Source organism: Prionailurus viverrinus, chromosome B1 (assembly GCF_022837055.1).
Source record: "Prionailurus viverrinus isolate Anna chromosome B1, UM_Priviv_1.0, whole genome shotgun sequence".
NCBI classification, from domain to species: Eukaryota; Metazoa; Chordata; class Mammalia; order Carnivora; family Felidae; genus Prionailurus; species Prionailurus viverrinus.
Genome location: NC_062564.1, coordinates 84,451,172 through 84,470,243, shown reverse-complemented (window position 1 = coordinate 84,470,243; position 19,072 = coordinate 84,451,172). Strand labels below are relative to the sequence as shown.

General features: G+C 38.4%; 1 protein-coding gene across 3 annotated transcripts in view; it reads right to left on the bottom strand.

The window, feature by feature from the left end:
- Positions 1 to 19,072, bottom strand: part of INPP4B (inositol polyphosphate-4-phosphatase type II B) — a 403,509-nt gene that overhangs the window by 245,880 nt on the left and 138,557 nt on the right. For 2 of the 3 annotated variants that reach the window (XM_047855552.1, XM_047855554.1), the window contains exons 7-8: positions 17,907 to 17,957; positions 8,267 to 8,346 (exon numbers count right to left, since the gene is read on the bottom strand). In XM_047855552.1, the coding sequence (XP_047711508.1) occupies positions 8,267 to 8,346; positions 17,907 to 17,957 (131 nt within the window). Of the gene's footprint in view, positions 1 to 8,266; positions 8,347 to 17,083; positions 17,213 to 17,906; positions 17,958 to 19,072 lie in introns of those variants that run through there. The other variant, XM_047855553.1, reaches the window with a different exon arrangement.

The following is a 19,072-nucleotide window of genomic DNA, read 5'->3' as shown; positions in this document are numbered from 1 at the left end:
TAGTCACCAGGCTCTGAGCTGTCAGCACAGAGCCCGATGCAGGGCTCGAACTCACGGACTGAGAGATTGTGACCTGAGCCGAAGTTGGACGCTTAACTTACTGAGCCACCCAGGCACCCCAGCTAAAGTTTTAAGTAAAAAAAAAAATTCTTTTTAAATGTTTTGCCCACCTCTGTTTCTGTTTCAACCAAACAAACTGCTCTCCATATGCCTCTTGCTGGTATCTGCCACCTGATAAGAAGCTATATCTGATGTTAGAGGGATTAATGGCAGAATTTAGACTTCAGGTAAGTGTCTATTTCTCAGATAATAGAAGTGACATGTTCAGGTCAAAGGTTAAACTGACCCCTCTGCCACTGACCAGTTTTGAGAATTGTGGATGTCACATTTAAGAAAGAACTTCAACAAACTAAGTAAGCAAACAAATCAAACATTAAATTATGGTTGAGGGAATTAGTAAGTTTAATGCAAGAAGCAAGGAAAACAGTATTGACAGAATGCTTTTCTCTAATGCAAAGCAGTTCAAGGAACTTTACTGCATTTATTGATTGCCCAGAATTACCCTGGGAGGGAGGTCATTACTACTTCTACTAACGGGCATTAAAAAGAGCAGACAATAGAGGTGAGGCAAAAGCTGCAGGCAAAGCTGGGACTTGAACCCAAGCCTGGCATTACAGCTGGCTGTTCTTTCTACTATATCACATTCTTTCCTGAGAACAAAAAGGAGAGAAGATTTAAGGTTGGACGAAAGAGCTGCTTTCAAATGTGATCATAAAGACACGAGGCTTGTCCTCCTTAATTCCATGAAGGAGAGCGAGGGCCATGGCAAGGACAGCAAATTTGAGATAAGAAAGGAATACTTTTCTGACTTTCACCTGTCTGAAAATGGGAAAGACAAATGGCCTCTTGAGTTGTCACTGCCTTTCACTAAAAGGGTCCAAAAAGAAGTTGAAGTGTCCCAATGTTCTCTGTTCTCTAAAATTACTTAATTTTAAGATTCTATAATTGTTTTTTTTTTTTTTTTTTTTTTTCAACGTTTATTTATTTTTGGGACAGAGAGAGACAGAGTATGAACGGGGGAGGGGCAGAGAGAGAGGAAGACACAGAATCGGAAACAGGCTCCAGGCTCCGAGCCACCAACCCAGAGCCTGACGCGGGGCTCGAACTCACGGGCCGCGAGATCGTGACCTGGCTGAAGTCGGACGCTTAACCGACTGCGCCACCCAGGCGCCCCTTAATTTTAAGATTCTAAACAAAATATATATTCTCTAGAAAATCCTTGAGAGCAAGGACATTTCTTTCTCAGTCTCCATTTTCCAACGTGTCCCAGCCGTGTGACCTAAGAGACGTTGAACTGCTGTTGTTCGGTTTGTTTCTTAGTAAAGCAGGAATATATCACCTTTCAGGCAAGGTTATTAGAAGATTGAATGAGATAAGACATGTGACATCCTGAATCCATCATAAAGCTCAAACAGTGTTAGCTGCTCCTTCCTACATGTTTATGAGGTTGGAGTCTGTCAGAATCAGAAGGCTTTCCTGTTACCTCCACTTGGATAATGCTGAAAAATGTGAAGGAACCCCCCCCCCCCCAGATGCAAGGCTCTCCCCTTCTACATGTGTCTGGATCAATAATGAGTAGGCATGTGCTACTGACTTGCATGTTTTTCTGCTTTTTCACTCCCTAAGAGAAAAGTGCAGTGTTCTTATTGCTCTCAGGGTTTATAATGTGCATTTTTAGTTAATTCTATGCAAAAGCATCGATTAAGTAGGTTTTTACATGCCATCTTCATTCCTCTTTTACATTGGTGCATTCAATAAAGTATGCTACTGTTCTGTTTTATAATTAATCACAGATAGGCCATTCCCTCTCAAAGAGGGTTTTTTTTTTCCAGTTGCCCATCAAAGTCTTTATCTGAGAAATAGATACTTACCTGAAGTCTAAATTCTGCCATTAATCCCTCTAACATCACCCTCATTTCATATAAAAAGTGTTTCAGACATACATAAGAATTAGTGTTGTGGAACCATCAGAACTTTCTGCTATAATCTTACTTTCTGGTACCCAAGAAAGCTAACTGGAAGACTTTTAAGAATGAATGAAATATATTTAAGATATACATGGCTATTAAAATGTTTGCTTGTAATTTTTTAAATTCTCCTGAAGTTCAAACAAATACTGATAAGAAAAGATGTCATTAAAGAGGTATTCATCATACATATAATTTTCAAGACTATAATCTGGTGCTTAAATTAAAAAGACTTGCATAACCATTATTTACATGCAGGAAAAGAATAGCGATAGGAAATTAAAATTCTAAGAAAGTTTAGTTCCATTTTAAATGAAAAAAGTTTATCCTTTAAAACTCTTTTGTCAATCTATGGCAAGGTTCATCTCAAGTACTGAGGGGGTTCAGATGTATTCATGCATTCCAAGAACAAACTTATTCTGATCTACTGCCCCGTGGGCTAAAGAACATGTCTATGCTCCCAACCTGTGAGTTGTTTGTGACAATTTCATCTTTTTATCGCTCTGAGTATGCTTGTGCAGAAAACTGTATGTCATCGCCCAAGGAGCCTCTCCTTATCATTACTTCTAGCTCTCAAGTTAAAAACATGCCTTTGGGAGATTAAGTTAAAAATACGTGGGGTTTTTTCTTATTGTTCTCTTACTTTTAGAAACAAAGTTGAACTGTATATCTGTGTGTATGCGTGTGTCTAAGGAGGTTAAATTGTTAAATATAAGCAAAACACCAACAAATAAAAATCTAAGGGCTTCATAATGTGGACCTTACTTCCTCTAAGCACATACATTTGACAACAATGGAAAGCAAGTATTCATGGTTGGTGAGAAAGCAAAATAATCCTGAAATAATATAGATGTACAAACACATGCCCGTCCACACAATTTATGATAGATTTATATATGCGGAAGTATGTACACATATAAATATTACATAAAATAAGGAACATTTAAAAACCAACAGTAGATATCTATTGTTTATTTCTTTCATAGCCTCTCCCGCACATCTGTGTATCATAAAACATAATGCCGTATGTCTATTAGGATCATGGGAGTCTTACGTTAAATTTATGTTACATGACAGCACTACCATAAATGTGGCAGAAGTAATAAATGAAAACAAGATTTCTTTTTATGAAAAAATTCAAGAAGATTTTGCACATCCATTCTGATAAAATTCTATAAATGTTTGCTTACCTTGGAAGGGTTACATGCGAAAGACTACAGAAGAAATAAGAGAGCACTCATTAAGTGCTCTCTTGAAAGATTCTGTGACAAGGTAAAGTGGCCTACCCTGAAATCATAAATTCTAAAGGGTTTCAGCTTTTCAAGCAAATTACAATCTATCCCTCACTATAACTCGGAAAGGGACTCATGTCAGATATAGTCTAATGTTTAGACTGTACTACAGTCACTAATTTAGGTGGGTCCCATTCATAAACAAATGGTACTAGGTTTAAGCTTAGCATCCAAATGCATATGAGGAAGTCATCATCATGAATCAAAATTCCAACAAATTATTACTGAACCCCTCCCATGTCACTGGCATATGAAACTGAATTTTAAGATAAGGCATTAAGAAAAAAGAATTGAGGTCCCTGAAACTCTCCCAAGAATAGCATATAAATGGAGGAGGAAGCAAAGATTCTATCAGATCATTAGCTTTCTAAGAGGCAGGAAAATAAAACAGCACAAGTGCTGGAGTCAGACCAAACTGGATTCTAATCCTACTCGTACAGTCAGCAGCTGCAGGATCGTAGATGAGTTGCTGCAGGACAGGGGTGATAATTCTGTGTGGGTTAAAGATCATGCATGGAGAGCACCTCATGTGTTCTTTGCACATGAGTAGAGGCTCAATAAATAAGGAGATTTTTCATTAATTTTGTTATTAGTGACATCAACTGCAAAATATTAACTGATGACATTGAAATGTTTTTCTAAAAAACTATCACTGTACTTAGCATATGAAAAATTCTTAATAAATGCTTGCTGAGTGAATGAGCCCTGAATCAAACCTAAATTGTGAGGAGATACACAACGAAGTTCATATGCAAAAAAGACAAGGTCAGAACACATCCATGTGTCTCAATTCTTCTGAGAAGGATTTCCTAAAAAAAGAAGTTTTACCCTCCCCTCCCACCCTTTTTTTTCTGCTTTTGTGGTTGTTTGAATACTATAAGAGTAACGTAATTCTTCCTGACTGCTAGTACCATTCCCAGAGACAGATCTAATCTCTCCATTCTTTTATTAAATCATGACACAGGATTATGATATTCCAAATTTCTGCTTGCGTGGTCCTAAGACATTCAGATAAGGTTGGCAAAGCAAATGATTGTCAGGTGCTTGGACAGTAAATCAGGTCTGGGCCTGATAATGCCAGGCTGCCAGGGTAAGACTAGATTCCATAGGTTTCCCTCAGTCTTCCCCTTAACCAGGCTGGTTCCCATTTTTTGCCATCAAGGCTAATATGTCTGACTTTTCCATGGCATGTTAACACTCATTACGTCTTCATTTACTGTTTGACAAGGCACTGTGGTGAAATTGAAGTGGAAGAAACCATGAACAAGTGGTCCTGGACCTGAGTCCTTGCTTTGTTCCTCCATCACCCAAGTCACATGATGTGTGATATGTTTTAACAAGTTCTCAGTTTTCTCCTCTCTCAAAGGAGACAAGCAGTGTATCACTAAAAGCACAGGCTTTGCAATCAGCAATGTGTGGCTCCATATCTTGGCTTTCCCATTTATGAGCACTGTAACTTTGCGCAAATCACTTAACTACTTTTTATATCTCACTCTTTTTTCTTAAGTTTATTTATTTTGAGAGAGAGAGAGAGAGAGAGAGAGAGAGAGAGAGAGAGAGAGAGAAAGAATGCAAGTGGGGGAGGGGCAGAGAGAGAGGGACAGAGAATCCCAAGCAGGCTCCTTGCTATCAGGCTCCTTGCAGAGCCAACACAGGGCTTGATCCCATGAACTGTGAGCTCATGACCTGAGCTGAAGAGTCGGACGCTTAACCAACTGAGGCACCCAGGTGCCCTATATGTCTCAGTTTCTTGGTTTATAAAGTGGCAAAAAGAATAACATCATAGGTGAATTTGATAAGGGTCAGTGAGACAATTATCTCTAATATATTTATCAGAGCATAAAGCAGATAATACCTTCCTCTCCTCCTCCTTCTTCTATTTATTATTATTATTATTATTATATGATTATCCACTGTCTCTCATGCCTACATTTGTAATCTTCTATACAAGGAACTTAACTTGTTTACATTATAGTATAAGAAGAGTCAGGGATATATGGCAATGAACTGGAGAATAAAAACAGAAAATGCAATTCAGATCTAAAAGAAATCAGAGGAGATAGGAACTACCAAGTGTAAACTAGCAAAACAAAGGAGATATAATACAAAAGTAAAAGGGTTAGTCCTAAATAAAGATGCCAAGTGCAAATGGGATGCTAGAAAACTCGGGCAGTAATTTAGTAACTATGTATTTAAATGAAGATGAGTTACAGGAGTAGGAACCACTTTACATATTGGAGGCATTTCTCCCAATACATGCAAACAAATTTTATTATACAACTTCAAAAATCGACACTATGATATTTCATGAAATTTGAGTCTACATGTATAAATAAGACACAGACTTCTTGCCCCTTGAAGTTTCTGTGGGAAAAAGAATTCATTTCCAAATTCAGTTAAAAAATTCTAGTTCAAAGCACAAATGACACAGTAACCACAAACTATGGTGCTCTGTGGAGCTAGTGAGAGTTTTGGAATTGGAATTATCTGATAAGAAACAACTCAAAGGGACAGTGAAAATGAAACAAAACTACACAGATTTTTTTAGAAGCTTACATCAAAGAACATTTCCTATAAATGTGTATTTATTTTTGTGAATTTGTTTCACAGAAATCTGAGAATTCTATTGCTTTAAACATAATGACTGGAATTGAAAAGGAACAAACTTCAGGTAGTCAGTGCAAAGGACTTATTAAAAACAAAAGAAAACAAACAACCAAAAAAACAATGCTTCTTATCCCTAACCTAATGTTATTTTAGCACAGTACCTCGGAGACCCCAGAGCCAGGGAAAAGAAGATGAATTACCTCTGAATTAAAAAATATGAAGTGTCAGAAATCAAAAGGCTATGATAAGTCTATAAGGTGTCTAGTTCATAGGGAGAGAAATACACAAATTTGGCAAAGCACAAAAAAGGGAAACAATAATAACCTAGCCATTTCAAAATTATTTTTGAAAAAATATTTTTTTCTAGAAAACTCAATCCTTTGTTGTTAAATTTGTTTTCCTTTTATACAGTCAAATCAAATGAGTATTAAGCAGAAGTATTAAAACCAAAAGTGGAAATTTGTATTGATTTCATCTAAATCTGAAATTATTCTAATTCTTTTTTTCCTTTTTCTTACAATGGTTGTACTCTAAACTTGACCCTTCTGTTCCTATCCTACCACTAAGGTATTATATGTGTTTATTAATTTTCATTTAAGCATTTGTGGTCCCCATTTCTGTTTCAAGAGCAGTGTCTAAATGTGTAGTGTGGTGATGTTAATGACGGTTATGATATAATCAATATTATAGCTTGTAAGTCAGCAAAAGGAGGAATAAAGTGCTATGCATCTCATCCAAAAAACATATGGTCTGCTAGCATTCCTAAATTAGCTTAATGCCTCACTTCGTATGCCATGAATCCAGTAATACTTGGGTGAGATCCCACCACCGTGCTAGGGCACTAACACAGATTTTCTAGAGTATTGGTGACATTGATAGCTAGACATTTTAGCTGACCCATACAAACTTCAAACTGAAAGTAACCACAGCAACATTTTATTGGGAATAACACCACAAAACTATGAAGGTTTAAAAATGTCTTCCCAAATAAAATACAACAACAATAACCAAACCATGGATGTTTAAGAGACATAGCTGAGAGCGAAGATGATGGTCTCATCAGAATCCATCAACACTTATTTTTCTGCATGAGTATGAGTTACTTTACATTACTTTATACTCTCTTAAGTCAAAATGCAAAGCTGTGCGGATCAGGAAAAATCAGAAAAGGAGACAGCCAGCAATACAGATTCCAGCACAAGCCACAGCATCTTTATTGAAATAAATTGGTTACAAGTGGGTCCTTGTGGGTCAAGGCAGAGGGCAAACACACTTAAGGCATTGTCTCCTCCTTGGGAGGAGTCTCTGTGTTTCATCAAAGGAGAACATTTTCAGGGGCACCTGTGTGGCTCAGTCAGGTAAGCATCTGACTTTGGCTCAGGTCATGATCTCCCAGTTCATGAGTTCAAGCCCTGTGTCGGGCTCTGTGCTAACAGCTCAGAGCCTGGAGCTTACTTCAGCTTCTGTGTCTCCCTCTCTCTCTGCCCCTCCCCACTTGTTCTCTGTCTCTCTCCGTGTCTCTCTCCATGTCTCTCTCTCTCTATCAAAAATGAATAAATGTTAAAAAAAAAAGGAGAGCATTTTCTGATTTACAAATAGTGTTCTGTACAATTTTTGTATTTTTTATTGCAAATATTGCAAGGTGATATTTTTCATAATTATAGAAGTTATCATACAGTTAGAAAACAACATGCTATTGATTAGAATTTATAATAAAGTTTAAAAATGTTTATTCTATTTAATACTCTTCTTAACATTAAAATACTATGTAACTTCCTAAAGATGGTTGCTTCATCTTCCATACCCAAACAAATTGTACTAATACTCAAAATTAGATCTGACCTACTGCCTATTTCAGTATGAATCTGTTTTAACTTGTGTTTTATATTTAATAGTGTAGCAACAAAATAAGCTTAAAAAAAGAGAATAATGAACATTTCCTCTATTATCATAAATTTGCAATGTTGCCACTAACAAACATATTTCAAACCTAGAAACTTACTTGACTTAAAAAGGAACATTTTAATAAGTACTAGAAAAATCACTTAATAACGTGCTCATCATTTCTATTCTTACTATCAAAGAATTTGATTACTTTAATGATCGTGTAATTTTTTTTCCCCTATAAGGGCTGAAAACCTTTGACAATGTGAACCGTGAACTTGAGTGTGAACTTGAATAATTGCTGTTTCCCTATAACTTGCTGCTGTGGCGAATGTTAAGCCATCTGAGAGCTGACATCTAAACATCTGTAAGAATTGGGACTTTTAAACCCAAACATCCTTCAATAAATACCATAGGCTATTTGCTTTGCAGCATTTCTGCAGACAAAGGACTCACCTCAGGCTCAGGGCCAGCAGCTGCTCCTTTGACTTCAGTAGCTCCCCCACTTTAAAACTGGCATAGCCCAGGAAACTTCTCTGAAAATAAGAAAGAATGCTTTTCGTTAACTTCAGAAGTCCTTAATATTTTTACCGGCACACCAATCAGACAAACCTAGTCTTCAAAAGAATGAAACGTTAAATCCATTAGCCTGACAAATATTTCATATGCAGAGATACAGTCCTCACTGACAGATACAACAATATATCCTTCTCGGGGGTGAAGTCTAGGGTGCACATGTATCCTTTTCACTAAAAACAAAGAGACCAATAGCCTGGGACATAACAAAATGTGTAGTGCAGAAGCCAGGACTTTTCTAGGAACTAATTTTCTTCGCCTATGAAAACTGGGTTAGAAGAAAAAATGATAAACTTTTAACATTTACCAATGCCGTCCTCGTTCTTATTAGAATTCCTCAAGTCACTGGCAGCAACAACTTTGTATTCCAGATATGAGCAAATCTGGTAGTTGGAGCTATTTTTATGTGGGACTCTGTACAAGTTATAAATAGAAATGCTACATTTCTCCCCCATCACAGCAATGTTTCAAAGCATTTGTTTCCTTTGTTATTTCTAGCATGGGACAATTTCATTCCAACACACAAAAAAGAAAGGTGCTGATTCAGTTACATTTTCTAAAATTGCTTTTTTAACCTATCATACTGGCTGTTGACTATCTATGAATATCTACTTCCCACACTCTTTGGCTCATAATGCAAAGAATAAAACTCTAAATTGGTTTTTCTTTTCCAGGATAAAAATCTTCCATCTCTTTTTAATATTCCTGGCTACTTCTGATTTAAAAGTCACAATATTATGGTATACCATAAATAGTATTTCTCGCTTTCCCCTCAAGGTCAAGAAGTAAACATGAAAACATCAAACCCATATTATTATCTAGGCCATTGCTGCCTCACACATTGTAAAACTCTACAAGAAGTCAAAACTGCATCTTCGAGAGCATTCTCTGTTCATATGTCTGTTGCCAGGCTGCTCTAGAATGAGAGCCTGGACGTAAGTAGTCTGAGGACAATTGTATCTTTTCAGAGAAAAGTGTGTGGTTATTTCATACATAGAAGGCAGCCTTCTATGTATGAAAAGTGTAAGAAAGAAAAGCTTCAGGTCTGAATTTTTCTCCCTCTTTTCAAAGCTCTAATTTAGAATTCTTTCAAAACACTCAGATGCAAACATTTGAAATACACCTCAGCTCTAAAGTTGGAGATGCCTCTATGTTAGTAACAATAAACCCAATTAATTAACTTGAAACTCAAAAAGCTGGTTTAGACACCAAGTCACCAAAGCCAGAAGAACACAAGACTAAATTATTCGATGAAGGGTGTTAGTTGAAAACAGAGATTGAGGCCCACATCTCTGTGGATTGGAATTCTCTCTCTCATTCTCTCTCTTTCACTCTCTCTCTCTTTCTCTGCCCCTTCCCTGCATATTCTCTCTCTCCCTCCCTCTCTCTCTCTCTCTCTCTCTCTCTCTCTCTCTCTCACACACACACACACACACACATACACACACAAATTAAACATTAAAAAAATAAAGTATTTGTGGAAAGAAGGTCTGATGAGATGTCAATGAGTGATGAAACGAGTGAGTCAAAGCAGAAAAGGAAGTTTAAGAGGTATATATGTATTTGAAGCTCCACAAGGAGCTTTATTTTGTTTTCTGACAAACTCCTCCTCCCTAGTGCATGGTAGGCATGTGATGAATATTTACTTACAATAAATGAATGAATGAATGGCTGATTTAAAAACTAGCTTTCAAGTCAGTCACTCTATTAGATATGGATATTAGAATGCTCTTTCTGCAGATATTTACAAAGTACTATAATTCACTGAAACGTGGGTAATCAAAACAATTTTAGTAGGCAGACTGTATATTGTTGTAGTGAATTTCATTTCAGCCTTTTGCATTTAAATAGATGTCTATCTCACTTCCTCTTTCCCTGATTATCAGGGTTTTTAAACTCCTATTCCCCACTCTCTCTTCACTCCAAGAAAACTCTTAACTGATAACAGATTTCATGACACCTCAAAATTTCAAATTATTTTCTGTCTTTTGAGATTTTGAAGATATGGATGGTTTTAGAATTAAAAACACAAACTTCACATGTCATGAATGTTACCGTGGTCTCTTCATCAATAAAAGGAGCAAATGCTCCAGACTGGAATGTAGCAACGAGAGACAGGTGAAGGGGCTATTTTCAGACATAGCTACACACACACACACACACACACACACACAGATACACCATGAGCCACAGCTGCAAGTAGTTTGTGACCACAGCCACTGAATGTCTCATCTGTCCACAGATCAGGAGATCCTGTGGAAGGAGGACGTTGGCTTGTCCGCCTGTGAGCCAAGCCCAGTGCCCAGAACAGAGGATTGCCTGGTATGCCTACTGCTTCACTGTGAGGGCTTGAAGTGGGCCAGGAAAAATGCCCATGAGTCAAACTTTCTTCCCATCATAACTGGCTGCCACATGCTTCATCTCAAAGGATAAGGGATTTTACAGAAATCATACAACTTATTAAAAGCTAATTTAGGTAATGGCATTATAGTACTGTTATGAAAACATGTCAAACTAGAGGAGGTGTTATTTAGGTATAAGTATTACCATATTTCTTCTACAAATAACTATATTATGGAGACTACATGTTGCATAAAGTACATTAATGAAATTTCTGAAGACAGTGTATAATTGTTCCAAACTGCAATGCTAACAATGGAATTGCCTATATATTTAATTTCTAGGAAGTTTGTGTGTATTTGGTCCATCTCAATATAAGCAAAACACATCATTCATTTACATGAATATTCACTGGACTCTTGTAAAAGAGTAAATTAATTAGAGGAAAATAGTCTTCTCTGTTTCTAAAACCTAAATGCCCATGAAGGGAAAATAGCATACTAATGTTAATGTAAAAAAATAACTTAATATAAAGTTATTTTATCTTTGCTGTCACTGTAATCATAACTATAGAATTTGAGAGAATTATTTATTTTATGTTTTTATTTTTTTATTTTTATTTTTTAAATTCTAGTTAGTTAACATTAACATATGGGGCACCTGGGTGGCTCAGTAGGTTGAGTGTCTGACTTCGGCTCAGATCATGATCTCACAGTTCGTGGGTTCAAGCTCCATGTCAGGCTCTGTGCTGACAGCTCAGAGCCTGGAGCCTGCTTTGCATTCTGTGTCTCCCTCTTTCTCTGTCCCTCCCCTGCTCACACTCTGTCAATAATAAATAAATGTTAAAAACATTTTTTTAGTTAACATATAGTGTAATATTGGTTTCAGGAGTAGAATTTAGTGATTCATCACTTACATACAACACCCAGTGCTCAACACAAGTCCTAATGCCCATCACCAATCTAGCCCATCCCCCACCTACTTCTCTCCATCAACCATCACTTTGTTCTCTAGAGTTAAGACTCTCTGATGGTTTGCTTCACTCTTTTTCCCTCTACCCTTCCTCTATGTTCATCTGCTTTATTTCCTAAATTCCATATGTGAGTGAAATAATATGGTATTTATTTTTCTCTGACTTACTTTGCTTAGCGAGAAAGTTCTTTAAACACTTTTATATTTCAGATATAACTCAAGGAACAAGATTTTCCATCTCTTCTTCAGTGCTGTTTCTAAAATTCTCATCTTAAAGGTCTTAAACTGGGAGCTCTAATATCAGTGGAAAAAATTGAGAGACAAACAAAAAAATTTAAGTCTCATTGGAGTTGGAGCTCAGAGATCTAAAGTGTCACACTAAATCTGCCTCAAAATGGAAATCTGGGCTCTCACAGCCCCCAGAATGGTTATCCACTAATGGGTATTGTCTAGTCTTGTTACTCTGTCTTCTTTCTTACTAATACGTGGTCTTAAATGAAACCACTGACAGCCTTATGGATGTATGAAAAAGTTGCCTATGATAACTCTATCTTTCTCATAGCTACAGTAATGAGAATCAAAGTAATCCAGGAAAAGCACTTAGTACACTGCTGGGAAAATAGGAATTTAAAAGTTAACCTGGCTTCTACATGGTCCCAGAACTAGTTAATATGCAGAAGCCAAGTTGGAATCCAGGTTTCTTGCTTTTCAGTCCATCATTCTTTTATCCCCGTCACACTGTGCCTTATTTCCAAGACAGGTGGCAATTCCCTGTCCCTCTGCCAGGCTCTCTGCCTGCACAACATGTGGTTCTGACCTTTTCTGCCTGCTCATGAGAGTGCAACACTCACAATGATCATTCTGGTGCAAGCACCCAAAGCAGATGATCATTAAATTGCTTGATGTACAATTTTAATCACTCACCTGGCTGGAGAGTGATATCAAGCAGCGTGGAGAAAAGTGGGGCATCTGCCTCAATCCCTGGTTGCTCTCTATGGAGACTATACAAATAAACAGTTTATCCTATTAGCCCTTGCAGGGACTCCAGCTGTACCATATAAAGGGCCAGAAGATGTACAACCTCAATCACCTTGCAGTGAGCTGGCCACACCTCCATCACCTATGTTCATCTCACAAAGCCTTTACTCAAAGTATAGGTTTTCTTTACACTACAATTTACAAGTACTATGTAGGGCTGTACTATCCAATGGGTAGAATTAGGCTTGTGGCTATGCTGAACTGAGATGCGCTATTAAGTGTAGAATATACATCAAATTTACACAACGTGGTATGAAAAAAAGAATGTGAAATATAGCATTAATAATTTTACATAGTGATTATGTTTTGAAATGATTACATTTTGCATATATTGGGTTCAATAACACATTAAAATAAGTTTTTCCTGTTTCTTTTTACTTTTTTAAAAGCATGGTCTACTAGAAAATTTAAAATTACATATGTGACACACATCTGTGGCACATATAATAGTTCCATTAAAAAGTGATTGTTTAGACGTTAAATGAATATATCAACAATAAGAATAATACTTTGGCCTATTCTAATAAAACTATACATAGGAACTGTGGCACAAATTTAAAGGGTCTTTGAAGTTGATATCATGAGGCCAATATACAACGTCTCCCAAACATAACTTACAGGACAGGCTCTTTTTCATATTCCATGTGCTTTTTCTTCACTGTCAACCCTAACAGATATGGTTACGTGGTTCCCATCAAATAGAAAGGGAAAGAGGATACATGAACTATTCACACTGAAAACAAGACATCAGAAAGAAAAACAAAACTTGGGAGGAAATCTATTAAAAGTTGATAAACAGTCCAAAGAAAACATTAAAAAGCATTTTAGGGTGAAGTCATATATTTAAAAATTACATCTTCCCTATGAATATAACTCAAAAGGTCTCAGCACAGATTGGCATCTCATTCACTAAGACATCAACAAAAGATCTGGGTGCATCCAAAAGATGCTGCTTAAAAATGCAAAGAAATGTATAGAACATATTTGGACTATTTATAATAAAGTATTTCAGCTCATTTTTTTAATGTTTATTTATTATTGAGAGACAGAGAGACACAGAGCATGAGAAGGGGAGGAACAGAGAGAGAGGGAGACACAGAATCTGAAGCAGGCTTCAGGGTCTGAGCTGTCAGCACAGAGCCCGACACGGGGCTCGAACTCACAAATCACAAGATCATGACCTGAGCCATAGTTGGACGCCCAACTGACTGAGCCACCCAGTCGCCCCTAATTTTCAGCTCTTTTTTAACCAGAGTAGTCAATGGTTAGAGTCCTTAGCATGTTGTAATGGCAGAACAAAGTCTTGGCCAAGAGCTAAAGCTCTCAGACACGTTTTGCAGTGCCCAAAGCAATATTCTGCAGATTAATCGATAAGATAAATATTACCCAGGGGTACCTCATAGGTGCTCAAGATGTGGTACTTCTTCTCTGTCCGGAATATCATGTACTCTGAGGGTATTAGACATGCCACAGCATGCTAACTTGTTCTTATTTAGGCTCATTCTTACTATGCTTGAGATTTAGTTCTACAATATAACTGCCATTTTATTGAGTTCTGATGTGTCATAAAGTATACTAGATTTTTACATATTATTACAATTTACATATTATTGCAATTATTTTTAGATGTCTCCCCCACTTTTATTCTGGTCGTTCTAAAAAAATTGAAGATGGTTAGCAAACCAAAATCAGGGTATGCTTTCTAATTGATTCAATATATATATATCATATATGTATATACATTTATTTATTGTTGACCGAGTGTGAGCAGGGGAGGGGAAGAGAGAGAGATACACACACAGAATGCATATCATACATACCATATATGTATATATATCATAATTTACAAGTTTCCAGGCACAAAGGTAGGGCTATTCGAGTGAACAAAATACATAGGCTCTTTGCTATCATGGAGTTTAACACGTAGGAGGATTGGGCAGACATTACTAACATGTAATACCTAGTTTGCTCATTTGTATTACTAATGGCACCTTGATTTTGTTTAAGTGAGAATTGTACTGAGATTCCCTGCTGCTTAGGGACTCCTCTCTTCTCAGTGAGAGATACGTATCAGTATACCAATTGAAATTTCCCCAAAAGCTACTGTTTCCCAGAATTGAAGGAACAGGGTCAGCTGCCTTTTGTCTTTCGGTCTTCTCCCCATCTGGACTGTGATTCCTGAAGGCGCAATGGTTAGACTGGACAATACTCTAACAAAGGAGGAGCGGCAAGGTAGACAGAACGTGGTTGCTAGAAGTCATTTTTGAGTAGCTGCAGTCTTGGGCAATTTCCCCAAACCTTCTTCTAACATGAAAAAAATGAGTCTGTTACTTTTAACCCACTGTTTGCTAGGTTACTTGCTTCTGAATGCATGCCTAACTGATATAATTAGCATGCCACAGAATGTCAATTGAGAATTTTGTTTTGACCCAGGAATCATAGCTGAGTCTCTCACAAAGACATTATACCAAATGCACCATAGTGTCAGTTCAGAGAACCTCTAGTGGCCTGAGTTAGCAACCTCCTCACAGTGCTTAAAAAGAAGCTAGTTTACAGAAACTGGCCTATTAGTAAACATGACACACACAGCTGATATAAAGGTAGTGTTAGCAGAGAGGGAAGGTGAGCATTTCACAAGGTGTACTATTTAAGAACCGAACCTAATTTCTTTGTTATATCATACTCAGGAAGACACCTTAAAGTCAAGGGAGGGGTGCCTGGGTGGCTCAGTTGGTTAAGCGTCCAACTTCAGCTCAGGTCATGATCTTGCGGTTCATGAGTTCAAGCCCTGCATCAGGCTCTGTGCTGACAGCTCAGAGCTTGGAGCCTGCTTCGGATTCTCTCTCTTTCTCTCCTTCTCTCTCTTTCTCGCTCTCTCCCTCTCCCCTGCTTGCTCTCTCTCTCTCTCAAAAATAAATAAACATTTAAAAAGTAAAAAAAAAAGTCACGGGGGTCTGGTCCCCAAAAATCAATTATTAAAACTTGTGGGTGTCCAAACCATCTTTGGCTCCACTATATCAGGAACTGGAGATTGTCTCTCCTTTGAAAATCATGACTGTCTAGCATCTGATGCTGGTCAGGCTTGTAGAAAGGGACAGCAGAGAGACGGCTGAGCTGAGAGAGGAAACACCAGTGGGGTAGCCTGCATCTCTTCTATGTGGCATGGAAAATACATGTGTGTTTCATCAGGGCCAAAAAACACCGCAAGCAGCTAAGCAAGCATTACATGCTAGAAAAGTAGGTCTTAGCAGCAAGAGCGTACCGGGTGAGCCTGGGCAGTGGAGAAGGTTGAGCCAGAACCAGATTCCCCATGGTAGGGAAATCTGTGATGGGAAGGAGCCTACAAGGTCTCCAGAAATACCTATAGTTGTGCTCATAACAGAGACAGCATTTCAATGTCTGCCACATGCTGACAGGCAGCACTAGCCCGAGAAATATCAAAACCAGCAGAAAGGGAACCACAACCTCACCATGGGCAAGCACAGAAGGAACCTCTCCCCATTCCTTTCTCCTTGCCACAGCATTGAGCAATAGAGGAGGAAAGGGCAGGACTCATGTGAGAATCGGACTGTGCTCCCCTTCCACTACAAGTTGCTAGAGGCACAGAGATGTCTACCCCATAGGGGGAAGTGATGGGGGGAGGGGGGAGAAGAAAACAATTAAACTCAGAGAAGGAACTCAAGTTTTAAAATGAATAGGATATATTTCAAGAACTCGAATGAGAGAAAAAACAGGGAAATGTACATAATTAGCCCAAGATGTCACTAAAGCTTCAAGCGAGGGGGATTTAACACTGAGCAGTCGTGGGGATGAAGGGTTAGAAGAAGAAAAATAAACTAGCTCATCTTTCTTGAATCTCAAAAAATAAATAAAATTCCTTATAAAATAATGCATTCAGTTGATAGTCAAAATTTCAAAAGGTCTTGTTTTCAGAAGCAAGTACGAAGGGTGTGATGAGAGCTGGCGATGGAGGTTCCAGTTAAAAGGAGTGCACCTGAGGTGGTCAGAACCCAAAGGCTGTGAACAGAGCCCTGAGCCCTGAGCAGGGGAGGAACAGCACTGGGCAGGGAAAGGGTCTTGGGGCCTGCAGCAGTGAAGGGCCTGAGGCTGGGAAGAACTTGCTAGTCACTCTGGAGAAACTAAGCATAGTCTGGGCAGCACAAGAGGTTTGAAGGTTTGCAGAAAACAAAGCATGAAGATTCACTCGAGTAAAAGAGAACAACATGTCCCCAGGAAGAAACTAGAAGCTTGTGTTAGGCATGAGAGAGCACAGAGTGCCCTTTTCCTTCTCCTTCCCGATCAGAATGTCAGACATGGCTGACATTCTTCTCCATCAATTCAACTCACTCTTTGGTGCACACATTTGGAGGGCTTCCTTGGCAGGTTCAGATAGTGGCTGTTGCTAGTGAGGAAATGATCGGCATATAGTACTCTGCTCCACACATCAACTGGAAGAAGGTTGTCAGTTGCCTGTAGGATTTCTGGGAATTTCAAATAGGTCTTTCAGTTGGCTCAGTCCCATGGCCTCTATAGATTCAACTTATTTCTAGGCTTTTTCATCCTCTCTGCACAGATCCCAGGGACTCAGCCTGCTGGGCTATCTTTTCAGGAGTTGCCACCACCTACTCTAGGCTTGTCTAAGCAAAAAGCACCTATTATCTTTCCGCTCTTCCAATTTCTAAAAGCTGCAGATGCAATGGCTCAGATGCAGCAGGAATTCTGCAACACCGGTCTGCACTTTGGTGGCAGCTACTGTTGTGAGTTGCATTACAGTGTTTAAGCAGCAGGAAGCAGAAAACAGCACAGTCTTTCAGGTAATTAGTTCTCTGCCTCCTTCCTGAAGCAGTCGAGCCCACATCAGCAATCTCTCTGGCCCTCTGTTGTTCCAGGAATGTTGGTTCCAAATTGCATCCCAGCTACCTGCAGGACAATTTCTCGATTCATCTCTATCCAGTGAAACAAAATATGAGTTCATCTGGGGATAATTTTCGAGAGACAAGAAATGAACTCTATACAATTCGCCAAATATGTGCCCCCTTACATGGTCACACCCTGTTAATTTAACACAATTTCATTTTTCGGCCATCAGACAGCAGAAGGCCAGTGAAAATCCAAATGATTTAACTTAGAAGTGCTGTGTGTACCTTTTGGAAAGATAAAAAACACTTACCCCAACCTCTGGCAGGGGATCCTTATGTTCAGGCAGGACACTGGTTCGAACCTATAGAGAAAAAACAAACATTTTCTGTAGGATTTTGGAGTAGAAACTAGTGCAGAAGCTTCACACAGGTGCTGGGTGTCATTTTCCCGTCATGGAGCATCAATTCAGACTGGGGTTAATCATTACCGAAGGTACCTGTGTACATCACCTGCTGCAGAGCCATAAAGCTTTCCTCTGATAGTTGCTAAGCTTCCTGGTTTTCCTAAGTACACAGAACTACTGGATCCTTACCCCATCACCCCTTGTCAAATACAGAGATGTCTGGGATTTAGGTGAATCAGCTTTAATCTCCTCAAAAAGCAACCCTAATTCAACATTCAAAGGAAAGGACAGAGTTGGTGTAGAGCAAGTCATTCCACGCAAGCTCAATAAATATTTATTCTCTAAATGAGCACCAAAACCCACAGTCTTTATAGTATATCCCTCCCACGGGAGAGTTCTGGGCCAAATTGTCAGATACCATTATCTAAATTCATTTGAAAATGAATTCTGAACTGGGGGAGAGGGAAATAGTGTAAAATAATCAGTCATCTGGGGAAGCTTTTCATATGTTTGAACGTGTTCCAAGTGAAATACCAACCCCTTAGATGATAAGTAGACATATATCTTCTACTGAGTAGTGATCCTTAATCCTGGTTGTGCATTAGAGTTACCTGGGGACCTTTCAAACTGCTGGTGCTCTTTCCTGCCCCTGGATATTGATTCTAATGTACAGCTGAATCGATGTTTCTCTATTTAAGAAAAAACACTTCAAATGAAAAGAAATCACGACTATCTTTCTCACTTAAGAAAAGGCTAGTAAAAGCAAGAAACACATAAAACCTAAATCTAGTATATCTTAATTTGGAGTAAGGATTATATAATAAAGTTAAGTGAATACAGAGCAATAGACAAGCATACTCTGTTTAACTGGAGAGCAGAGGGAAGGGGTGATGGATGGGAGAGAGGAACCCTAGAAACACATGATGGATCAATATTTTAGGGGGTCATTTTAACAAAATCCCTTTGGAGGTACTGCACTGCCAATCATAACTTTCTTGAAATCCTTTAAGCTCTGACATACTTGACCATACCTGGTCAATTCTCCCAGGTTGAAGAGATACCTATAATACCCC